This window comes from Brachyistius frenatus, unplaced genomic scaffold, assembly GCF_029030835.1.
Source record: "Brachyistius frenatus isolate BFR_SWC_R1_liver_20210118 unplaced genomic scaffold, ASM2903083v1 Contig_13, whole genome shotgun sequence".
Lineage (NCBI taxonomy): Eukaryota > Metazoa > Chordata > Actinopteri > Embiotocidae > Brachyistius > Brachyistius frenatus.
In genome coordinates this window covers 5,506,856-5,531,210 of record NW_027210612.1, presented here as the reverse complement: position 1 = coordinate 5,531,210, position 24,355 = coordinate 5,506,856, and the positions used below count along the sequence as shown (strand labels likewise).

The following is a 24,355-nucleotide window of genomic DNA, read 5'->3' as shown; positions in this document are numbered from 1 at the left end:
CATTTTAACTAGTCAGAATATCTTGAATACAAGTTCTGGCTTGTCACGATGTAATTACAAAGAGTCAAAATGGCATTGTTGATATCCGTAGTTAATTCTGGGCGGCCAGATTTTGCTATTAAATGTTAAAACAGCTTAACATATTAGTTTTATACTATAACTTTTGTCTCTGTGCTGCTACTGATGGCAACACTGCTGTCAAATAATACACAGATGTATGTCTGAGGTGCTGTAACATTTAAGGGATAGAGTTTGTGACATGTCCGTGTTTGTCCTGCAAGGCTCAGAAGGACGCAGGAGAATGTCACATCAAGATCCCCGTCATCACCTTCGACTCCCCGGAGGAGGAGAAGCTTGAGTCGGAGGAGGGAGAAGAGGCGACCTGCTCCGAGGACGACCCCACACCCAAACAGCAAAAGATCACAAGCCAAAGTGAAGAGTTTCACTTATGTCGAGAGACAACCAGTTCTGAGTCCACCACACTGGACTGTCCAAATCCCGACCAGGAACATCTCGGTCTGCAAATCACTTCTGACAGCACGCCGAGCCCACAGGTGACAAACGATAACAGCTCGTCAGGTATCGACGTCCACTCCCACCATGATGACACGGACCCTCTGGATCCTAATGTGGATTCGCAAGGCTTCCTGCGTCTGCCTCAGACTCTGAACCGCTGCGGGCCTGGTGGAAGGACTCACATCCGAGGGCTGAGCATGGACAGTGGGAAAGATGCCGTTCTGCTTTCAGACTGCTCACATAACACAGTATGTTGGCAGTTTTACTCCGTTTCTATTTCTGTCTGTGTGTTCTGGTAATCTCCATCCGTCTGACGATACACACATACAAATGCCTGTTTGCCTATCAGACCACCATGACCAGTTCCAAGTCAGACCTGGAGGCGAAGGAGGGACAGATTCCCAATGAATCCAACTTCCTGGAGTTTGTTTCCTTGTTGGGGTCCCTCAGTACGAGAGGGGTAGGTGCCATCACACAGGAAGAGGAGGGGCCAGAGCGCAAGGAGGAACGGGAAGCTGCAGAGGAAGGTGACTCCACTTTATTTATTTACATGTTTAAAGTGTGAGTTTCAGCTGTTTATATGAATGTGGTGCTTTTGAGACCCACTAGACTCTGAGGATAATCATGTTGGACAGTCAGACACTGAGCAAACAGCCTAGCTTGTAGAGGCTTTGAATCAAGTTAAAATGGTGATTGTTTTTGTGTTATTTAAACATGACTTAACATATTTTCTGACCATTTGGTAGCAACCGAAGCCACTGAGCAGCATTATAATTTGTTTAGAAGTCATGTTTCTTGGGTTTGTCCATTTGCTCCTTAAAAAATTTAAGGATTGTTGAAATGATTGAATATTCCAGTCTTTACATTGGAGAAACTAAATATGAATTGCCTCAACATAATGGGGATTTGTGTTTTTGACATTTTATATAAGCGAGTTAATTTGATAAAAAAGCATTTCCGTTTTGTCTGTGCACAGAGAATCAGAGCGCAACGTCCAGACCAGATGAAACGATAACAGAGACCAACACTGACAACAAACTGGAGAGACCCAAACCACCCACCAGTCTGCCTACCAACACACTACGGGCCATACTACCCACACACATCCCAATAGTCTCTCCTGACAGGTACGCATGCCTGTAGAATTACAGGTTTCAGTAAAAATATCTAGCTGAATTCCCTCACTCACTCACTCACTCACTCACTCACTCACTCACTCACACACACACACACTCACTCATGCACACACACACGCGCGCGCGCACACACACACACACACACACACACACACACACACACACACACACACACACACACACACACACACACACACACACACACACACACACACACACACACACACACACACACATTTATAGCTCTTACACACTCTAATAGATTTAAGCCTCTAGCACCCATGATCTCCTGTTGATTTTGTTTCCTGTCTCCAGTCCACAGACAGACAGAGAAAAGGATCCAGACTATGATTCCCTGCCCTCACAAACGTCTCAGTCTGAGAGCTCCATGCTGCAGGTCATCTGCAGACCAGAGGCCACCAACAAAGAAGATGCCTACACCTTCCACACTGTACACAGTAAGCAGCTCCTCATTCTTCTATTAGTTCTTAGAAATGTGATGTTTTTTGTGCAAGAGACAAACTGAGAGTCATATATAGTCAAAGATAACAAAAGTGTGCTGTTGATACTCTCAATCAGTGTGCTGGGATAGTTTAATATTTTCATCTTTTGCACAGTTACACAGTGTATTTGGGAGGCACTGCCAGAAGCTGACAGCTTGACTTTTTGAAACAGCTCAGATTAAATGACATTTTTCTGGAATGGCTCCAAGATGTTTCAGCTGTTCAGTCTGTCTGTAATGCTAAACAAATCACGCATATCAGTTATTGCATGCTCCTTATCCAAACAGAAAATGTCTGACGAGTTTCATGTATCTGATTGCCTCACCAGGAGACAGACCTCGTAAGCTGTATGCAGAGAGAGCTCTCAACCTGCCCCTCGGAGCAGAGCTCATTACAGGCAACATGTGGTACTGCTGTCAAACCTTCATTTCACCTTTTTTTCTTCCCCTCTTCATCATCTCCTCTTTTACCTGCAAGAAGTTACCATTTAAAAAAAAAATAATCCTGTTATTTTTCCTGTATGTTCTCCTCACCTGCTTCGACGTGCTTATCTCTACATGCCTTTTTCCATCTTTTTCTAAACTATAATCTCTGTCTGTGTTTAATCAAGGTTATTCCACATATTAACATCAGCCTGCTCTGTGTGTGTGTGTGTGTGTGTGTGTGTGTGTGTGTGTGTGTGTGTGTGTGTGTGTGTGTGTGTGTGTGTGTGTGTGTGTGTGTGTGTGTGTGTGTGTGTGTGTATTCAGTGACCTGCTGTCAACTTCCTCCAACTCGGAGTGTCAGGACGGTCCAGCGGGCGGTCACACTGACTGCCCTTTCCAGCGACGCATCATCCCCGCACACAGGCTTCGGCCACGAAGGACGCACCCCGAGATCTTCCAGGTGCCCGTCACTTTTTGTTTTTATTCTGCAAGACAACAGTATCAATGTTATCTACTAAACTAGATATGTTAAGACTAAAGACAGGATGATAAATAAACTGTATGCATGCTTTTAAAGCTTTACAGAATGTGCATGGCGGTATGCTCCTTCACTGACAAGTGGCAACAAATGTAGTAAAGGGAGTCAACCAGAAGACTGCATACCGGACATACCGGTTTAAAGGTCCCGTATTTTACACTTTTCTGTGGTTTTATTTGCAGTATTGGTACCCATAAGAGTACCATTAAGTACCAAAAACCGTCTTCCTATAGTTTTCCATCTCAATTCTTAAGCTTCTCTCCGGAGCTTGACCAAGAACAGCATGTTCTGTGTCTGTGTCTTTAAGACGTGTTGATATCAGTGATAACCTCTGATTGGCTGACTCTTTTTTCAGCTATGCACGTCCGGGCCAATCACAGGTCTTTTAGGGTACAACTTCGCAATAGAATGACCACTGATTGTTTTCTTTAGCATAACAGGTTGGACAGTGGGCCGTGCTGACGGTGGGCATATGACATCACGAACTTCCAGAAGTCTAAACGTCACAGTTAAATACGAGCTGTGTGCATATATATGTGGATTGAGGGTTTCAACACAGTAACATTATCTATATGGCACCTATGCTTACTTTTTAATTAAAAAAATATTTAAATCTGAATTTATAGAATTTTGGACCTTTAAACATGATGGAAGAATGAAACCACATCTGTTTCTTTAAAAAAAAAACAACAACAACAAAAAAAAACTTAACAGTGTACCTTTAAATAAATAATTAAAAGAATCACCAAATTAATTCATGAATTCATCAATAAATAGGTTATATGAAAAAAAAAACATTCAGAAATGAACACTTAAAATAATTCCAAATTAGGTCAAGAAAAAATTTAATTAGAGTCCCGAAAGTGATTCCTTTTTTTAGTCTGCATTTCTACAAAATGTAATTAGTGTTTTCTTTGTCAAACTGTGATCAACTGTGTTGACATCAATAGTTGCTGCTGCTGTTTGAATCACTGGCCACAAGATCAGTCCTGAATCAGCCTGCATCCCTGCTGGATGCAGACCAGCAGGGGTGACATAAGCTGTTTGGATCAGTTGTTGGAAACAACACAGACTCTCCGCTGAATTATTACTGCACCACTTTCTGTGTGTGTGTTTTACATGGTGAAAAAGATGTTGCTCTGTGTATCTGCGATGAACTCACCGTGTTTGGGGAATCCTGTAGGTTTCCAAAAGCAGATTGTTTTTGATTTCCTGTGTTATTGCTGTTGAATTCATGCTGGTGTAAATTGTTTGTGTTTGTTTGCATGTGTGTGTGTCAGGAAGAAGACTCCTTGGACGAGTCATCAGAGACTTCCACTCAGGAGAAGCCGACCAGGAAAATATATTATAAACTCAAACTGTTCCCTGGGAAGTGGATCGACATTTTATACGACCGGCTCACCCTGCTCGCCCTTTTGGACAGGTAACCCTAAAAAAAAAAAAAAAGAAAGCTGCCTGCAAACTCTTTCTACTGTTGAACTACATACTCTAAAAACAAAATCTAATTTAAATACAGTTTTGACAGATGTTTGTACGTAAAAATGCTGCATTGTTTTGCGTCACTCGCCACTTTATGTGTATGCTGTTAGCGTGATTCTCTCCTGTAGCGTTCAGTAACTGATTAACCATCTGATTTCACCCATTAGGATGTCGCTCACTGGATGTTTGTTGTCTTGTGTCTTTAAATCTAAAACACTGTTGGGCCTTTCATGGGTCTTGCAGCGTTGTCCTTTCCGTTAATATCACTCTGCTTTGGCTAATTTAGCTAATGATTTAAATGTTTTCCTAACGTAAACATCAGTTCAGCAGCAATTCAGCCCTTTATTGTTATTCTCCGCTGTCCAGTGAGTCATATTTTGTGCATGATGTTCTTCATGACCAGCGTTATATGCCGAATAAGCTACCGGATGCACTCCTGTAACCCGTCTCGTCCTTTGTGCTGTTTTTGTATAGAAACCAAGATGTTCTGGAGAATCTAGTTGCAGTCTTTATGGCCTTCCTGGTTTCCTTTCTGGGTTTTGTGCTGCTCAACCACGGCTGTTTTAAAGACTTTTGGATCTTCCAGTTCTGCCTGGTCATCGCCAGCTGCCAGTATTCATTACTGAAGGTAAACGTCTATGGAAGGCAGTGGATGATTGTTTGTTTACTATAGGCTGAGTGAACACGTAACCATCTCGCAGTTCATTTTGCGTTTGAGGAGCTCAAAGGTGTGAGCTCAAAATGTGTGCCATGGTGATCTAATGAAGACTAAAAGTAATGGTGACCTTATTTATACCTGCCAGCTCCTGTTTGCTGCCACTCACTTCCTCTCTGATAAACCTGCTTTCATCACAGTTTTCAGTTGTTTTGGGGTTAAATGAATGGCGGTTCAGTGCCGACTTCTGTGGGTTTGTTTTCCAGAGTGTTCAACCAGATGCAGCTTCCCCAACACACGTGAGTTTGTGTCTTTCTCTAAACAAACTGTTTTTTATAAGATCACATTAGGTTGCATGATGATTATAGATTTTTTTCAAACACATGTACATTCAATATGTCCCTGCGTGTGACGGGTCTTCCTCTTTACTGATGCATGTTGTTACCGTTACTGTTACTGTCATAGATTTCAACACAGTTCCTTTTCCCATATGAATAATTTTGCTGTTTTTTGACAGATGCACCAGCAATGTGTTTGCAGAGGATCTGACCTCGTTAGTTGTGTAATGTTATTGTGAAAACACGCTAAAGTGAAAGGAATATGGACATGAACCTAGAGTGCCTGCCAGAATTTTGTCTCAGAGCTTGTTAACGTGAACGGTATTATCTCGTTGTCATGGAAATCAGGGTGAACCCGTGTATCTTATCTGTGAGCGTTCATGTGTGTTTGTCTCCAGGGTCACAACCAGATGGTGGCCTACAGCCGCGCGGCCTACTTCTGCATTTTCTGTGCTCTGATCTGGCTGCTGGAGCAGCTTCTGAGGATTAAGGACCTCCCTGTTTCCACCCTTTACGGAGTCACCATCGTCTGCTACGATGTACTGCACTTCTTACGAGACATGCTAGTGGGTACGGACAAATATAAAGGAGAGACGTGCAATGAAACAGCTGTTTTCACACAGCACCTGTTTATGTGTTAATTATTCATTTTATTTCCTGTTCAAAACAATGATCTGTCCTTGACATATACTGAGATTTATCTTATGTTTTATGCATTGAACAGGTTTTACCTACTGCTTCCCCATCACCTTCCTGGTGGGCTTTTTCCCTCAGGTCAACACCTTCACCATCTACCTGCTGGAGCAGATTGACATGCACTTTTTTGGAGGAACAGGTAAATGAAAGTGTTCCTGATCTCAGCTAACCTGCTTTATCAATACCGTGTGGGCGTGGCTTAATCAGATTTGATTGACAGTGACCAAACAACCTACATGTTGTCATCAGATTATGCTTATGTGTCTAAATCCTGATTGGTGCGTGATGAGTTCTCAGCTTCTTTAAGTAAATGTGAATCTGCTGAGTTTTAAGTGTTCAAGATGGCGACAGGCATTTTCATCCTCATTCTATTCTGCGTCTCTCAGCTGCTACGAGTCTCATCTCTGCGATCTACAGCATCCTACGCAGTCTGATCGCTCTGTCTCTGCTCTACGGTTTCTGCTTCGGCGCTCTCAAGGTAGGAAACAAAACACAAACAGCGGAAGAGGAGGTAGAGGATGTAAATACATTCACTCTTCATCTCCTCTCCTCCTATAGTCTTCGGTGTTGAATTGAATTTGTGTTCACGGTCATTCTCCTGGTTTAAAGAAATAGATAAAGGTGCGTAGCTCAGTTATTAATAACCTGCAGCGAGAAGGAGTTTCAGTGATGAAGAGGAGCTGCAGTGAAATACAAAGTGCCGCTAATCATCCTTCACAAGTGACTGCAAGACTGAAGCTGGGTGAAAAAGCTTTTACACAGTGAAAGATCTAAAAGCAGCAGCTTTAAAAAAAAAAAACAAAAAAAAAAACAAGATGGTATGATTCACAGCAGTGTAAGTGTGTTTGTTAAGTGTGTTTGTGTGGGATTACAGGAGCCATGGGATGAGCAGCACACGCCGGCCCTGTTCTCTGGTTTCTGTGGCCTTCTGGTGGTGTTCTCCTACCACCTCAGTCGACAAAGCAGTGATCCCTGCGTACTGCTGTAAGTAACACTGTGTGTGTGTGAGGTTTGCATGCACACGTTGGGAAATAAGCATGAAATCAATAGCACTGAGAAATTAAAGCGGACGGTTTATGTATCGACAAAAATCTGATGAAAAATGTTGATACATTTGTTGAGTATTTTTCACTCCCACTGGCAGTTAAGTGTGAATACAAACATGATTCTCAGTCATTTTATTTCAAGCTGTTAAAAGCCAAACGAAGATTATATCAGAAATAAAAAAAAGGTACATTTGAATTTGGTACACATACCATGTAAAATGTAAATATTTTACAAGCGAATATTCAAACATTTGTAAATATTGAGTTTTAAATTGTTTTTCTGCTCTCAATCGCTTTACGTTTTGTAACAAAAATCTGCTCACGCTGTTCGACATATAAAAGCATGTCGTTTATAATGTCCCATCCCAACACATTTTTGTTTTACAGATCTCTGATCAAGTCAAAGATAATGCCTGTGCTGGTGGAGAGTGACGAAGAGGAGGAGGAAGATACGGAGAGTAAAGACCCGCTGCCTGAGAAGCTGCAGAACTCCATGGTAACTAAGCATTAATCAGTTATGTGAGTGGAGGAAGACTAGGTTCAGGTTATTACTGGATTGCAGCTCTTTCCAGTGTCTCCCGTGAGCGTTAATAAAAACAATCCAGCCCAGAGCTCATAATAATGACCATCAGACAATCACTGCTCATTAACAGTGCACCTGCGACTCCATACATGCTGGATGTGAGGAAGCAGACTGCACTAAACGCGGTGTTGCGAGCGAGATAATGAAACAACGCTCGCCGTCGATCATTGTGTGATTACAGGGAATTATGCATCAGAGAACACAAGCCTCCCACCGCCTTTTACAGTATTAATGGGGATTGTGAAGCTCTTAACTCTCCTGAAGCTGCCAGTGTCTTTGATCTCCAAAAACGGAGGGCTCAGAACGATTACACAGAAATAATCACGCACCTAAATGAGCCTGACAAATGTACACTTTTTCACATGGATTATGAGTGATTGACGCTCTCGCTCTCTTTCGTGCTCCGCAGAAGGAGATTCTGCTGTCGGATGTCATCGTGTGCTCTGTTGCTTACATCCTAACCTTCGCCATCACAGCCAGCACCGTGTTTCTGTCTCTCAAGGTGAGAGTCTACCTTGTTGCTTATATTCGCACACCGTCTTTTACTTTTGGTTTCTGTCAAATTTCCAGGAATACAGGAGGTTTATCTAATTATTCATCTTCTTGTTTTATACACCTACTCGTATGCAGCCCTTTGTGACCATCGTGCTGTACGCTCTGGCGGGAACGGTGGGGTTTGTAACCCATTACCTGATCCCCCAGCTGAGGAAGCATCACCCGTGGTTGTGGATCTCCCATCCGGTCCTCAAGACCAAGGAGTACCACCAATTTGAACCCAGAGGTCAGTAGTCCAGACTTTATAATTAATCTTCTGCAGTCTGCATGGTGATTGACAGATATGGTTTTGTTTGCGAAGGGGCTCAGGGGATGTCAGAGTCTGTTGGTTGGCCATGAAATTTGCTGTAAATATCTGTAATTCTGGTGACCTCGTGATTTTTTTGTTCTGTAACTCCAGCAAGTCAAAGTTTTCAGTTATCAAGAAAAATATCTGGACATCTACAGGATGCATCGGTAAAAATGTATTATTGACCTTCACAGTCCCCGGATGATGAATCCTGGACACTCTGCAGTCTTTTCATCAAAAATATGAAGTATCAGTTACTTACTGAGCAAGAAAAGTCTGATCTGCTTTTGTAACTTTTGTTATTCCTGCTTGTGTTACAGAGGACGCTGTGCTCATGTGGTTTGAGCGTCTGTACGTGGGGCTCCTGTGCTTTGAGAAGTACGTGGTGTACCCCGCCATCGTGCTGAGCGCGCTCACCAATGACGGCTTTGCCCTCAGTCACCGCAAGAAGCTGGGAATGCAGTGAGTGGACACATAAAAACACAGCACCACACATCACCTCCAGAGTGTCGGGCAGTGTGAACTACCTGTTTAACCCCGTGCTTGTGTTGCCTCCAGCTGTGACGTCCTCCTGACGACGGTTGCCGGACTGAAACTCCTGCGTTCGTCCTTCTGCGACCCGAGCTTTCAGTTCCTCACTCTGCTGTTCACGCTCGTTTTTTTCCACTTCGACTGTCCTCACGCCTCCGAGAGCTTCCTGCTGGACTTCTTCATCATGTCTATCGTTTTCCACAAGGTAAAAGAAAAGTTTAGTTCATTAGTTAGTTCAATTTGACGACATCTGTGTGTGTTTTTGTCTCTAAAATGACATGCTGCGTATGAGAGTTCATTCAGAGATACAGAAGACAGTTATCTCACACACAGTGATGAGTGGAAACAGTAAAGTTCACGTTACATCACAGGGAGTTTTACTTTGTAGAAGCAGTTCTTTGTTGTTTCTGTTGCTCTGAAGGAGCTTCATTAAATCTAAGAAAATATCGCTGATGAAAAGCCAGAATGTCTCGACCTCTGTGACTTCATTATTGACCTCAACTTTATATAAGTGCAGTCACTAAATACGTGAACATGCCCTTTAAAAAATGATCGTTAATGAAAGCAATTAGATTGGTTCAATTTTTCAGTTTTTTTTTTGTGACAGACATTAAAGATCTGGACTGATATGTTGCTGAAATTTCACATTTTCTCACAAACCCGGCTGAATAAATGAATTTCAGTTGATCACAGAGGGTTCAGTGAGTTAAATGACTAACGTCAAAGGTTTCAGCCTCCCTTTAATACAAGCACTGTTCTTTTGAGCTGTGTTTACAGCGGACTGACTGTTTGAATCTGTTTCTGTCCAGATGCGCGAGTTGTTGCTGAAACTCCATTTCATCCTGGTTTACATCGCTCCCTGGCAGATCGCCTGGGGCAGCGCTTTCCATGCCTTCGCTCAGCCGTTTGCCGTGCCTCGTATCCTTTCTCTGAGGCCTCTGTGTGTGTGTGTGTGTGTGTGTGTGTGTGTGTGTGTGTGTGTGTGTGTGTGTGTGTGTGTGTGTGTGTGTGTGTGTGTGTGTGTGAGAGTGCATCACTACTTGCTTTTTTGTTCCTTCACTGGTGTGTGTGTGTGTGTGTTTAGATTCAGCCATGCTGCTGCTCCAGACTCTGCTCACCACCGTCTTCTACACCCCGCTGGCGCCCTTCCTGGGCAGTGCCATATTCATCTCCTCTTATCCGCGGCCCATCAAGTTCTGGGAGCGAAACTACAAGTAAGGCCCTGACAAAGAGAGAGAGACCGTGTGGAGTCAGTTTATTAAACAGCATATAGGTGTGTGAACATGTGAGTCCAGAGTCCAGTCTGGAAAAGCTCCTATTTAAAGAACAGGTTGAATTGTCAACAAATCCCATAAAAAAAACAAAACAAAACATGAATTAGTTCATCATATGATCAGGTGTTGTTCGCTCGCCTCACATAACTTATTTCTCTGTTCCCTACAGCTCCATTGTTAGAAAATATTGCATTAGGACTTTTTTTTTCATGTAATTTATGAACTTTTTCAAAGTTTTATTTACTGAGGGAGGAATTATTCCCATCCCTCTGAGCTGAGCCCCCCCCTGTTTCACTCACTTACACAACCTCACCTCTTTGCTCCCTCTGACTTATTGATGTGAGAGACTGTGGGCACTTCAACTCCCTGAAAGCACTCCAGAAATACTCCCACTGCTCCGTCGTGCAAACTCGGCATGTGATTATATTTAGAGACGTCGTTGTCAGTATTGGAAGTAAAACTCATGACTTTGAAATCACTGACAGCATCATCTCAGCTGGAGTCACATCTTTAGGCAGCAGTTGTTGTGAAAACCAGCCAAACACCAAGACAACATGACAACAAAAAGTTCAACAAACTGACTCAACAGAACGGGTCAGCCCTGAAATATTCAGTTTCAAGTGTGTCGGCTGGCTGTGGAGGCTGCAGATTGATCTGTTTTGCCTCTCAAGCTGCACCAAATGAGATGCAATCCAGTAATTCTGTCCTCGAAGGATATCAAGAGGATATATTGTACCAACTTGTTTCTGTCTCTTTATCCTTTGCAGCACAAAACGTATTGACAACTCCAACAGCAGACTGGTGTCTCAGGTGGACAAGGAGACAGGTGAGTCCGTTACATCATTTACATGCTGTCACACATCTGAAAGATTGCTTGTGAAGCTCTAAATCTTGTAGTTTAGAATCAGCAGACACATTTATTTTGTGTTTTGGCACCATTTCTGTTCTTTCCCGACACACGTCCATCGATCTGACCGTAAGCTGTCCCTCCTTCCTCTCGCAGGTTGCGACGACAACAACCTGAACTCCATCTTTTACGAGTACCTGACGCGCTCGCTGCAGAACTCCCTTTGCGGCGACCTCATGCTGGGCCGATGGGGCAACTACAGCGCCGGGGACTGTTTCATTCTGGCCTCTGACTACCTCAACGCCCTGGTCCACCTCATCGAGATCGGCAACGGGTTGGTCACGTTTCAGCTGAGGGGTCTGGAGTTCCGAGGTACAGCTTCACCGCTCATCCCGTCCCCGACAACATAACAGGCCGTCTCGCTGATCACCTCCGTGTCTCCTCCGTCCCAGGTACGTACTGCCAGCAGCGGGAGGTGGAGGCCATCACGGAGGGCGTGGAGGAGGACGACGCCTGCTGCTGCTGCGAGCCGGGCCACCTGCCTCACATGCTGTCGTGCAACGCTGCCTTCAACCTGCGCTGGCTGGCCTGGGAGGTGATGGCCACCAAGTACCTGCTGGAGGGCTACAGCATCAGTGAGAACAACGCCGCCACCATGCTGCAAGTGTACGACCTTCGAAAGCTGCTCATCACCTACTACCTGAAGGTACGCTCCCATCTCAAACACCAGCCGGTTGTTAGAGTGTATTTCCAGCTTACTGTGTCTTGGCAACACATGGATATTCATCATGTGTATATTTTTGAAGAAGAAAGAATAGAAAACAAATGCTCATGTTTGACTTTCCTTTATTGTGATGAGCAAATTCACTCTCTCTCAAAATGTAATGCATTTACTACATTCATATTTGTATACTACTTGAATTTTTTTTTAATGCATCTTTGACATATTGCTGAACCCTGCTGCATTTCTTTAGAGAAAAAAAACACATGAATTTCACATGTGCAAAAACTCACGTGATCAAATGCCCACGGGAAACGTGGCTTTGGAACATGTGATGTTTAGAGCCCGTTTAGATTCTCATGTAAAAACTTTTCCACATATTCCCCCCCCCCAAGTTATCACATGTTGCAACATATGTGTGGAAAACAATGGAAAATCATTTGGTTTTTTTTCGGTAAGGACTTGGAAGTTGGATGCTGGTCGTGGGCAGAAAAGCAAACACACTTGTCTAAATGCAGTGAAACAAAAATTAGAGCTTTGTGCAAGTGAAGTACGCCGCTTTCTTCAGCCTAAACAAAAACAAACACATCAAGAGCTACCAGAAATATGTTTGGTGTTGGGATGTTGAACTCCACCACTTTCAGACCCTGACAGAAATATCACAATAACTACTGGACGGATCATCATGAAACAGGTTTTGTTATCTTAAGATAAATTCAAGCGAGCCGTTGCTATTTAATAAGTCATTCAGTCCCGATTCATTCAATCAGCCTCTCTTCAGTGGCAAACTGAAAATTGAATATTCAACTTGTCTCGACAGGCTCTTAAAGATTTGCCTGCCTAAAGGTTAAGTAGTTTAATTGGCAAATAAACTGGGATCTTATGCATTAATCATAATTACAAACGGCAGCTTGCCTATAGTGAGTCCAGATGTGGCCAGCAGCTACAACACATCAGCATGTATAAGATAGATAGATAGATAGATAGATAGATAGATAGATAGATAGATAGATAGATAGATAGATAGATAGATAGATAGATAGATAGATAGATAGATAGATAGATAGATAGATAGATAGATAGATAGATAGATAGATAGATAGATAGTTACTTTATTAATCCCCAAGGGGAAATTATTTCGCTACAGCAGCATTTATAGATACAGGAAAGAAATAAAATAACAGAAAAAAATATTAAATATAAAGTGCACCATCTTACTCTTTTGTTTTCTTTGCATTTAGTATTTGTCTGATCCCCCCCCCCCGTCCCTCCGTGTCTCCTCTCAGAGTATCATCTACTACCTGGTCCACTCGCCCAAACTGTCCACCTGGCTCAAGGATGCCACCATTCAGGAGGCGCTCCAGTCCTACACCAAGTGGCACCACATCGAGCGGGACCCTCAGGTCTTCAGCGTGAAGATCGATGAAGACTACGTGCACTGCCTGCAGGGGGTGACGCGCGCCAGCTTCTGCAACGTCTACCTGGAGTGGATCCAGCACTGTGCTGGGAAGATGGAGACGGTACAGCACTTTGTAGATATGTTGACTATAAGTGTGATTTTCTACTGCTGTTTATCGTGGATGCAACTTAGATTTAATTAGATGATCAACCACACAAACAGGACAAAAGTGTAAAACACTGATAGAGGTGGAAAAATAGCAAATAATTCGCATTTGCGAAGCTGGAAACTGTGAATTTATGTTTTTCTTCTGTAAAAAAAATAAAATAATTTTGCAACAGTTGCATTACAGTAAAAATTAAACCACAATTCCCAGTTGCAAATTGTCACGCTAGTCTTATAAACTCATACAAAGAGCGACGCAACATTTTTTTTCACCATAAATGCACATTGGAAAATTCTGAATCTGTCCTTACTTTTATGTTTGACCTGTAAACTAATATCTTCATCTTTGTTTCTGTATGTGTGTCCAGCCCTTGGACAGTGATGAAGATTCTTCTCTGGTGACCCTGTCTTACGCTCTCTCGGTCCTGGGGAGGAGGTCCCTCGGCACGGCGTCACACAACATGTCCAACAGGTAAACCAGCTTCAAACACATTTATGAGCCAACGGGCATCACTCTCTGAAGAGTGTTGTGGGAAAAATTAGAATATTAGAATATTATGTGTTTAGTGTGGAAGACCATATGAAGTTGATCTTTTATCAGATAAAACTACGAACAGACCAAAGTGAAGGGCTGCAGTGAGATGACTGAAGGACAATTCCTGCTGGGTGCTTAGTTGTAGATGCGTAAAGAGAGATTAGTGCTTGTGATTTGTTCAGGTGTGTTGTTTCCAGGAAGATGTACACTACTTTTTAACTGTATTTTGTGTTTATTTAACGCCAGGAAAATGACAACATGCCGCTGAAAAGCAAGTACTCCAAAATTCAGAAAAAAAATGTTTTTTTTATGGATTAAGGTTTTCATGCAGAAATAGTTTAGATTGTCTGTTTCATGTTATTTTTTTATAAATTGTGTTGAAGAATAGGTTGCATTAGATTCCAGTAGCAGTCGATATTTACCTGCAGCTAGACAGATACACCAGAAGGGGGCGCCAGCAACTTAATCTTTAAACATCCACATTTTTTGAAACAGATTTTTTTTTTTTTGTGTGTCTGCAGTCAAATGACTTGTAAGTTTTATGTGGTTTATATTCTAAAAATACTGCACAGTTTCAGAATAATCCTCCCTTTATTTCTCTCTTCCCCACAATCCCCTGCCTCCCACCTTATAAAGCCTGGAATCTTTTCTGTACGGTTTCAACACCCTGTTTAAAGGGGACTTCCGCATCGCCACGAAAGACGAGTGGGTTTTCACTGATCTGGACCTCCTGCAGAAGGTGGTGGCTCCTGCGGTCAGAATGAGCCTCAAGCTGCATCAGGTAAAGAGGCCTGCGCTTTAAATGGCTGCTGCTGTGCACTCATGCTGTAACACAGGACCCTGTCTCTCTCCGCTCGTGTGTTTTTATCTCGATTTTTGTTCTCTTGCTCAGAGTCCTCTATATGTCTCCGTAACTCTATTGTCGACATTTGTGCATCATTTAGAGTTCCTAATAATATTTTCACCATCCCGTTGTCCTAAAGTCTGGTGAAGTGCTTCACGACGACCTCTCTGCCCTTTCAGGATCACTTTACTTGTCTGGAGGAGACCGAGGAGGCATCTATCTTGTACGAAGCCATCACAAACTACCGCAGCAGCCTGGTGATCTGCCACGAGAGCGACCCCGCCTGGCGCAAGGCGGTGCTTTCCAGCCGCGACACGCTGCTCACCCTGAGGCACATGATCGATGACGGCACGGATGAGTATAAGATCATCATGCTGTACAAACGCCACCTCAGCTTCAAGGTCATCAAGGTAAAGGGAGATGAGGTGATTCGTATAAGCGAAGAGTTTTTCAACTTTCAGACTCCAGCTACGGCTCGGAGTTAGAATGTGTTGGGTGCCCGAGTAATGTGAGGACGCGACAAATGCCAGAGATCGCATGCGTGCGGTTTGAATTCAGATGTGTCGGACTGCCTGTGCGGTTTGTTTAGTCAGCTTTGTAGTATGTACACAGCATGACAAACCTGCCACCTGGGACAGGTTCCCCCTGCTCGTCGGGCACCAAACAACCACAACAGATGATTTTCTAGCTGTATGACTGAACACAAACGTGAATATCTGTTTAAAAGCAGCTGCAGTTTCATTTTTAACAAATCAAATCGGAACATAAAAATAAGATCACAAATGGTCAACAGAGACCCACGCCAGAAAAACACCGGCTTGAAAAGTAGAATTTCTTAACATTAAAGATGCCTTAAAGATCCCATATTGTATAACTTCAGATTTGTTTTTGGATTATAAAGCAGGTCTAATTGCTACATAAATGCTGTGAAAGTGTCAAAATGTTTAGTCCATGAAGACTGAACTCTGTATTCAGCAACTGAGCTGTTTGACAGAGCAGACTTCCTTAAGTTTGTGATGTCACAAACTTAAACTAATGTAATAAGTCCGCTGCAACACGGCCCACCGTTCACCCTCAATGTGAAAGAAAACACTGAATTTCACTCTAAAACACCGAAGCAACCCCGTAGTTGGCCGGGGCGTGTGTCATTTAGAAAAGAGTCAGCCAATCAGAAGAGAGGCTCATTCATATCATCGCCTTAAAGACACAAATACAGTTCCCTCTGACTGGTGGGTAGATTCAGGTTTTTAGCCTCTCGTGGAGTCGTTAGCAACTTGAGAGTTGTTGAGGTGTTTCTCAAAGTGTTAACAACAAAAAGTTTAAAAACCCAGATCCTGGAAGCCTCTGAAATGAGGTGAAAGAGGTGAAACATCTTCGAGAGCCTCAAACAAGTCCAGTTAAATTTGTACAACACAGAAAAGCTCCTGAGAGTAGCCAACTAAATAAAACAAAATCCTCCCGTAAGCACCTCTGAAGGTCACTGATTATCACATCACTTTCTATACAGAGCAAGATGTTCTGTGTAAATTAATGTTCTCCAGGTCTTTCCTCTTCCCTCCCATATGATTTCCTGTCTTCCCTCATCTCTCTCTGCAGATCAATAAGGAGTGTGTGCGAGGCCTGTGGGCGGGACAGCAGCAAGAACTGGTGTTTTTACGGAACCGAAACCCGGAGCGTGGCAGCATCCAGAACTCAAAGCAGGCGCTGAGGAACATGGTCAACTCGTCCTGCGACCAGCCGTTGGGCTACCCCATGTATGTGTCCTTCACAACCCTGAATTAATAGTTTACACTGAAGGGAAACCTGCGCTCGCTTCAACCATGCAGCTGGTATGGTTTTGAAAAATCCTATTCAGGTATTTTTACTCCCTTTCATAAGATATTTGTTTCCTTTTTTTTTTTTTTTTTTTAAGGTATGTGTCACCGCTGACGACATCATACGCAGGAACACACCGTACTCTCCGCAGCATTGGAGGCGGAGCTTTAAGCCTGGATGCCATTCGTTCCTGGCTCTGCTCTAAATGGTTACGGTCAGTACTTTTTTTTTTTTTTTTTGGTCTCCAACGCGGTCTGTGAATCTTTTCGTCCCGCACTTCCTCAGGCTCAACCTTCCTATAAACTCTCCCTGTGACTGAGCTCCATGGTTAGGAATCTTCACGGGCTAAAAATAAACAGAAAACAGACTCCATCGAGTTCAGTCCGGTGGGTAAGAAGATGATGCTGTAACTGAAAGGTCGTGGGTTCAGTCTTGAATAAGACACTTTCGATAAGAGGCTCCGTTTAATTTATTTGCCATTATTTGGAGGACACGCATACAGTAAATACTTTCATGCTTCTCTCAATCATCTGGTCTCAGCCTCACTCTGTGGACAAAATATCACATCAAGAGAGAAGATTTTGATTTTGAAATGGCTAAATAACTTACAAACACTGCTGCAAAGAAAGTTGTATTTGGAGCACACAGTGTAAATTTGACCGTGTCCCTCACCTCCTCTTAGGCTGAGCGGATAGTTTCAGTTTGTGGCTGCTGTTTTCAGTCTCTTCATGTGCATCACTGGCAGATGTTACCATTTTTGAGAATATTCCCCTCCACATATTAAGTTTTGATTCATGAAAAAACAACAACTAAAAACATAGTTTTAGTTCACTGACAAATGCCTCGAACTGTCACCGAACCTGATGTGACTCAGCTTTGTCGCAGAATTTATGCGTGAAGTCATTTTTCAGGTTCTTTGGGACGTTTCTGTCTCTTCCGCTCTTGTTTCACTCCTGTTTTGTCGGCACTGGATTTATTCCACATTGTTTCAGGTAAGAAGCTGTATTTATTCAAAAAGAATCAAGAATTTGTCATCATATTTTCTTTTCCACTGAGTTTAATAAAACCCAAAATGTAGAAAAGCATTAAAATGGTAATTCTCTTTGCCACAAACTGCACATTTAATGGTGTCTGAATACAGTAATTTGCATAAAGCATTGCCAGTACTCCAAAAGAGCCAACATCTCCCGTTTTCCTGCAGCAGATTCATGAAACATATTATCATTTAAAAGCTGTGTTTGTAAGTAAGTCAAAGTCGTGAAGTATCACTCTGGTAAATGTGTTTCCGAGCCCTTAAAGAAGGCTTCGGGTCTCAAGAGGCGAGATTACGTTAACTTTCTAACGATCAGTCGTTCGGCTGCTTGAATTTGGTATAAATCACTGTGGATAAGATGCAACCTGCAGTGTAATGCTGCGGCTGCCAGCTGAGTGAGTGCTTCTCTGTGGATTTACAGATATTGACTTGGTGGAAGTCAGTGCCGGGGAGAGACTTCTCTGCCAACCTAATATAGTTTTAAATACAGGGAGGCTTGAAAGAAAGAGACGGCTGGATGAGAGAGTGGGAGGGCGGCCAACAGCTCAGACTTTCTGCCGTTGCTGCAACGTTGCTTCCCTCTCTATAACCTTCCTTTTGTTTCTCAATCCCTCTTTTACACATTTACCTTCAGCATAATTTATCGTAGAGGCTCTGCTTTACCCTCTGCAGGTCAGCTCATGGTTCGTGCGGGAATGTGTGTGTGTGTGTGTGTGTGTGTCTGACTGTGCGGCTCTCTTAAGCTCCTTAGGAGCCGAGTTTCCCTTTCAGATTAGATTAGATTGTTAATCCTGTTTCCTTGGCTTTGAGTTAAAAGGCGTTGTCTTGATTTCACTAAGTAGTAAAGGAGCTGAGGAGGTGGATTGTGCCTCGGCAGCCGAAACACATTTAACTAATTTAAGAGAAATTGTGTGTCACATATGCTAGCAGTTATAAAACATCTCCCTCTCTCTGAGTGTGAGAGTGTGTGTGTGTGTGTGTGTGTGTGTGTGTGTGTGTGTGTGTGTGTGTGTGTGTGTGTGTGTGTGTGTGTGTGTGTGTGTGTGTGTGTGTGTGTGTGTGTGTGTGTGTGTGTGGTTTACCATCTGGGAGAGTCGGGGCTTACTGAATTTTTGATGGCACTGATGTGGACATAGATAAATAAATCAGAGCTGTGTGTGTGTGTGTGTGTGTGTGTGTGTGTGTGTGTGTGTGTGTGTGTGTGTGTGTGTGTGTGTGTGTGTGTGTGTGCGCGCGTGTGCGTGCGCGTGTGCGTGTGTGTACTCTGCAGAGTGCGTAAGGACAACCTGACCAGCTGTAACAGCGGCGTGAACATGGAGGACGTGGACTGCGGTGCCGGTGGTTCGTCCTCGCTGAGCCACAACCGTCCGTCCTCCGTCACGTCCAACAGCCTGAGTCTCTACCAGCACCGAGCCCGGACGACACACAGCCACAGACATCACAACGCAGGTGCAAATCAACACACTCTCACACGTGCGTCTGTGTTTTTGAGGGAAATCTCTGTGGACTAACCCTAATCAGAACCACATACAACTGGTGTTTTTATTCGTTTTGATGGGTTGAACAGGTTTTATTTATTTTTAAAAGCGAGTTTACGCAGTTTTTTTTTCCTCCTTAAAGTATGTTTTTTTTTAAATTTCTCTTATTTGTATATTCGGTTATAGAAGTATGTATTTCTCTGGTTGACTGTTCATGTCTGGTTGTTTCTTCAGCGAGGAGAGAGTACCGCAGTCGGTCAGTGCAGCCTCAGAGTCAACGTCCCCCCGTCACCAGCCAATCAGGGCCGATCCTGGACTCGGGCTCCACCCACGGGTTCGTCCAGCGTCTGTCCAACAGTCAGCTGTCCTTTAACACTTCCATAGCCTCGATATTCTCCCAGGTAAACACACACCTTGTTAAATGACCTACCTCGTAAAGTCTTCAGAGTCCTTACTAATACAGTAAAGAGGACGTGTTTCTGTGTTCAGGTCCCTCGTCTCTCCGGAGCAGGTGGGATCAGCTCGCAGCTCCAGGCGGCGCAGCATCAGCAGCGCTCCAGTCAGGTTGGTACTCCTCTGTACGTGCGGGACAGCACACAGCGACACACGGCGGTCAGGTGGGAGGTCTGAAAAATGGAGGTCCATGACAAACAAATTTGCGTTTTCGTGCACTCACAGACCATCTCGGTGTTTCCTGTACAATACCCGAAGTGCGTTATTTCCTTTGCGGTTCCAGGTCTCCTCCTCTTCATCCACGCTCAGCCTGCTGTTTGGGAAGCGGAGCTTCTCCAGCGGCCTGGTCATCTCCGGGCTGTCCGCTGCCGAAGGGGGAAACACCACCGACACGCAATCCTCGTCCAGCGTCAACATTGCTATCGGGCCCTCACACAGGTCCAGCAGCAGAGCCACACAGGTAGGGAACAGATTAACAGGCAGACACGCAAAGTGCTTTCTACTCAGTGTTACGGGAATTTTCTTTCTTGGTGAGGTTTACAAAGATCAACATCACTCTCATATCCGCCGTCTACCAAGAAACGCTCTGGCCCACGGCCTTCGTAAAACGCGTTTTAAACAAACAACATTTGACGCGTTAATTAATTCGGTTCAAGGGAGCTGGATGTTTTATCACTCGGTTTCCATTCTTTTCACCGAGCTAAGATAACCGTCTCCCGGCTGTAGCTTTATAATGAGCACGTAGAGGGAGAGTGAGAGCGGTTTCGATCATCTCACCCAGAAAGTGAATAAGCGCTCACGTGTCACTATAAGCAATTGGATCCACGCAAAAGACACAGAAATAGTACATCGTTTGTTCTTTGAATTTTGAGGTGCAGTGAGCGTTGCAGCCTTTGAGGGTCGCCGGTGGGGCTTAGTCTTGTCAATTAGACATCACAGGACCTGTGTGTTAATCACATGTACATTGTATTCATTTCAAAATTTGCTGGGAAAAAAAAAAAAAACAGTACGGCAAAAGTGTTGATCAGAAATCTTCTCAAACCGTCACAGATAATAAGGATATTTAAGTTCTGTGGTAAATTAAAAAAGTGCTTATTGTGTCCGGTAAACAAAGAATATTGCTCTAATGTTCCCCCCCCTCCACCCCCCGCTGCGTCTGATTCTCACCTCCTCTCTCTTGCGTTCTTCCTCAGTGGACATCAGAGCCATATGAGAGTATAGACGCGACCGATTCCAACGCCGCCGTCACGGTGAAAGACGGCACGCAGTCAAGTGACCGAGTCTGCAGCCAGGGATTAGACAAGACCCAGGACGACTCGGTATCTGCCTCAACGGCTCCAGAGCCGACTGATCAAAAGACTGTCTGAGAAAGGGAGACAGACAGACACACACACTCACACACACACACACACACACACACACACGCACACACACACACACACACACACGAGAGAGCCCACACTTCTGCCCATACACAGAGAGGACTGTATGAAAAGTTATACATACACACGTACATACAGAGGATTGTATGAGAGCACCCATGCACACAAACCTGCCTCCTCTCGTTGTCCTCAGCATGTGGTCTCACCCTGTTTGTTTGAATGTAAAGTCTGAAAACAAGATCTCGGATCCGGTTGACGAAATAAAAGACGTTTTTAAATGAGGCGGCCTTTCTGTACAGTTGAACAGTTTTCCTTTACATCTGTGTTTGGAAAGGGACATTTTGTGGTTTTAAATGGTAAACGTACTCATTTTATTAACCTTTTTTGTATTTAAACATTTCACTTGAAACCGTCTTGTATTGTCTCCAAAGATACGAAGGCAAGGGCATATTGTTTGAAGCCAGCATGTGATTCCTGACCTTCCGCGGGGCAAAGGAAACAGTACTGAGGACTTCACTGTGCATACTTGTGATGAATAGTTTTACGCTATAGCGGACTGAAACTGAAAATAATATATACATGGTGGAGGATTCTGATTCCTAGAATGGCTCCGACAGGCCTGTGGTATTAAGCCAGGGGTGTTGGCTGACTGCATGGGCCATATTTTATGAGCTTTCCGATTTTTTTTTTAATTCAGTTTGTGTAAATTTGTCTACTCTTAGGCAAACAAACGAATAAACGTTTCAGCATTTTTCTCCAGAAATGTATAGTGTGGAGGCAACTTTGAAATGGCACTCAGACCTTCTTCTTAGAATTAAAGTACATAAAGTACAACTGAACAACTCTAAATATAGGTCATGACAGCCACTTAGTACCCGCTATGAAAAGGGCTGTTAGTTCATAATGACCGTGCTTACGGTGACGGTAAGAGGGTGTATTGTTCATATTCAGCATATTACTTTAATCTGTCAGCCATCTAGAATGGGTAATTAGCACTAAACAACAAAGTAAGACGTGACGACTGAAGTAAATCCACTCAATTTAAAAAAAATATGGTCAAGCCCGCCCCGACGATTACCTGACCTTTTTCAAATCAAGTCGACCATACTCACTTAACTCAAGTTTACCTTAGTTACTTCACTCATGTTCACCATACTTATTTAACTCAAGTTTTCCCCCCACTTATTGTCTCCTTTTCAGCAAAATGACACCATTTTACGGTCCCTGCAATCTGGGTTTAATACTGCCCGAGACGATGGTGACTGGTCTAAAGAAGTACACACAAGCCGGACGGTTTTTGTTTCCCTTGTGCCAAAATAATACACGGTTGTACCCAGACCCTTCTCGGCGAGTGTCCGGAGCCCAAAGCGTGAGCTTCACTTGGACGGTTAAGCTCCGCCTTCAACTTAGCCGTTAGGTGATCCAGGTGAACGTACAGAAAATTACATTACCAGGCAATTGGGTTAACAATCTGGACCAAATTGGTGGACCGATGAAGGGACAAATATTGCCATCCCATACAGAAACATCACTATCTTTTGATTGCCTAAAATGCTTTTCAAAAATCCAAATAATAATAATAATAATAATAAATAAAACACTCACAATTAGTGTTTGCAACAAAATCTGCAGGTTGTAGCTGCTGGTCATCTCCCACACACTCTGTCAAAGAAAGACACAACACATTTGGCAAAAATCTATTAAGTATTTATTGTAAGTTGTTACATTTAGATTTCTTTCTCTAGCAGCACTATTTAAATTACAGATATTCAAGGGCAGTTAACATAGGTTGGAGTTTTCTTTTAATGCAAGATGTCATCGTGTAAACAGAACCGTAGATTAAAAATGTACCACAGCACTTTGTTAACGTGACGCTGACTCATGAAGTCAAAGGCTGATGAACAACAGTTTTTTTTTGCGTCTTTTGAGATAAAACAAACAAACAAACAAACAAAAAACAGTGACGGAAATATAAACCTCCGGCTGCAATAAACGGTACAAAACAAATAGAAAATAAGGTGATCGGCTTCTTTTGTTGACGGGGTTACAATTTCAGCGGGATGAGATCTGACGCGGTTGCTCGAGATCGACATCGGTCACGTCGCCAAAATGTCCAGTGCCCGTTTACAAAAGGTTTGTTGGTTACATGTTTCGTAAGCAGATTAAGTGAAGATGATTCAAACCCACGACGGCAAGATGAAAAGACGGGTCACAAAATGTGTTTCACCGGGAACATTTTGCATCCAACAGAACATGTGATTTTTATATTCCAAAAAAACTGCTTTGACCTCTTTACATTTAAACAAAAATAAATATAGATTATAGTTTTGGCACATTTTATCCAACAAAGAGACGTGGTTGTACTTACAGTATTTGGACAGCTGCACTGTGTCAGAAAATTCAACCTTGATTTTCCCCACTTTTGTTTCAAAATGTTTCCAAGTGTTTTTCTTCTTCTTTTTTTTTTTTTATTAATCGTTTTAAATGACGGATGTTTGGCAAATATTAGATTTTCTCGATGACACGCAAGACTATAAGCGCGAAGCCAGAGCCAGCAGCTGGTTAGCTTAGCCAGCCCACGTCTCGACCCGTCATTTCATATTTTGACACTTTATCGGCCATAAAAGCACAAATATTTGTTTTTATATTTGTTTCATGTGTTGTTTTTTTTTGTATCTATTATATAAATTAAATAGCTTATAGCCAAGCGAACACGTTCACGCCTTAGCAAGCTAAGTTAACTGGCTTTTGGCTGGAGCTTCATAGTTCACATGATCTTTCTAACCCTGCAAAAAGGGACTCGGTGTTTCCTTACGTTTAAAACCCATCACACCTTTCGCAGCAATTTCACACATTTATGCAAATGCAAGAAATCCACTCGCGTCGACGTTGTCAAATCAGAATCGGGTGCAGGTATTTCTTTAACACGACCGAGCCTACTTTCCTGTCTGTATTGTACTATCGTGCAGAGAATCGGCAATTCTTGGCAATAATTTGAGGTTTTTCCCCAAAGTACAAATTCACTAATGTTCAGATTAACATTGCTGTAAAATGAGGCTGAATGAGATGAGACCCTCCTGTGCTACTGTGGTTTTTCATCAACGAAGAAGGTATTTTCA

At 43.1% G+C, this 24,355-nt stretch overlaps 1 protein-coding gene across 2 annotated transcripts in view; it reads left to right on the top strand.

Annotated features, from left to right (window-relative positions):
* The window catches only part of pcnx2 (pecanex 2), a 28,474-nt gene extending 6,957 nt beyond the window's left edge, over positions 1 to 21,517 (top strand). Inside the window, exons 7-40 of one of the 2 annotated variants that reach the window (XM_069692928.1) lie at positions 288 to 764; positions 866 to 1,043; positions 1,493 to 1,643; positions 1,968 to 2,110; positions 2,484 to 2,562; positions 2,905 to 3,040; positions 4,399 to 4,541; positions 5,072 to 5,225; positions 5,519 to 5,551; positions 5,989 to 6,160; positions 6,315 to 6,425; positions 6,673 to 6,764; positions 7,161 to 7,270; positions 7,720 to 7,828; positions 8,325 to 8,417; positions 8,546 to 8,696; positions 9,080 to 9,221; positions 9,318 to 9,495; positions 10,100 to 10,208; positions 10,375 to 10,504; positions 11,332 to 11,390; positions 11,568 to 11,783; positions 11,864 to 12,117; positions 13,419 to 13,652; positions 14,065 to 14,168; positions 14,868 to 15,012; positions 15,255 to 15,485; positions 16,672 to 16,829; positions 16,988 to 17,104; positions 19,194 to 19,372; positions 19,636 to 19,802; positions 19,891 to 19,965; positions 20,138 to 20,314; positions 21,048 to 21,517. In XM_069692928.1, the coding sequence (XP_069549029.1) occupies positions 288 to 764; positions 866 to 1,043; positions 1,493 to 1,643; positions 1,968 to 2,110; positions 2,484 to 2,562; positions 2,905 to 3,040; positions 4,399 to 4,541; positions 5,072 to 5,225; positions 5,519 to 5,551; positions 5,989 to 6,160; positions 6,315 to 6,425; positions 6,673 to 6,764; positions 7,161 to 7,270; positions 7,720 to 7,828; positions 8,325 to 8,417; positions 8,546 to 8,696; positions 9,080 to 9,221; positions 9,318 to 9,495; positions 10,100 to 10,208; positions 10,375 to 10,504; positions 11,332 to 11,390; positions 11,568 to 11,783; positions 11,864 to 12,117; positions 13,419 to 13,652; positions 14,065 to 14,168; positions 14,868 to 15,012; positions 15,255 to 15,485; positions 16,672 to 16,829; positions 16,988 to 17,104; positions 19,194 to 19,372; positions 19,636 to 19,802; positions 19,891 to 19,965; positions 20,138 to 20,314; positions 21,048 to 21,221 (5,181 nt within the window). In that variant the 3' untranslated portion in view covers positions 21,222 to 21,517. Of the gene's footprint in view, positions 1 to 281; positions 765 to 865; positions 1,044 to 1,492; positions 1,644 to 1,967; positions 2,111 to 2,483; positions 2,563 to 2,904; positions 3,041 to 4,398; positions 4,542 to 5,071; positions 5,226 to 5,518; positions 5,552 to 5,988; positions 6,161 to 6,314; positions 6,426 to 6,672; positions 6,765 to 7,160; positions 7,271 to 7,719; positions 7,829 to 8,324; positions 8,418 to 8,545; positions 8,697 to 9,079; positions 9,222 to 9,317; positions 9,496 to 10,099; positions 10,209 to 10,374; positions 10,505 to 11,331; positions 11,391 to 11,567; positions 11,784 to 11,863; positions 12,118 to 13,418; positions 13,653 to 14,064; positions 14,169 to 14,867; positions 15,013 to 15,254; positions 15,486 to 16,671; positions 16,830 to 16,987; positions 17,105 to 19,193; positions 19,373 to 19,635; positions 19,803 to 19,890; positions 19,966 to 20,137; positions 20,315 to 21,047 lie in introns of both variants that reach the window. The other variant, XM_069692927.1, reaches the window with a different exon arrangement.
* The last annotated feature ends 2,838 nt before the right edge of the window (positions 21,518 to 24,355 follow it).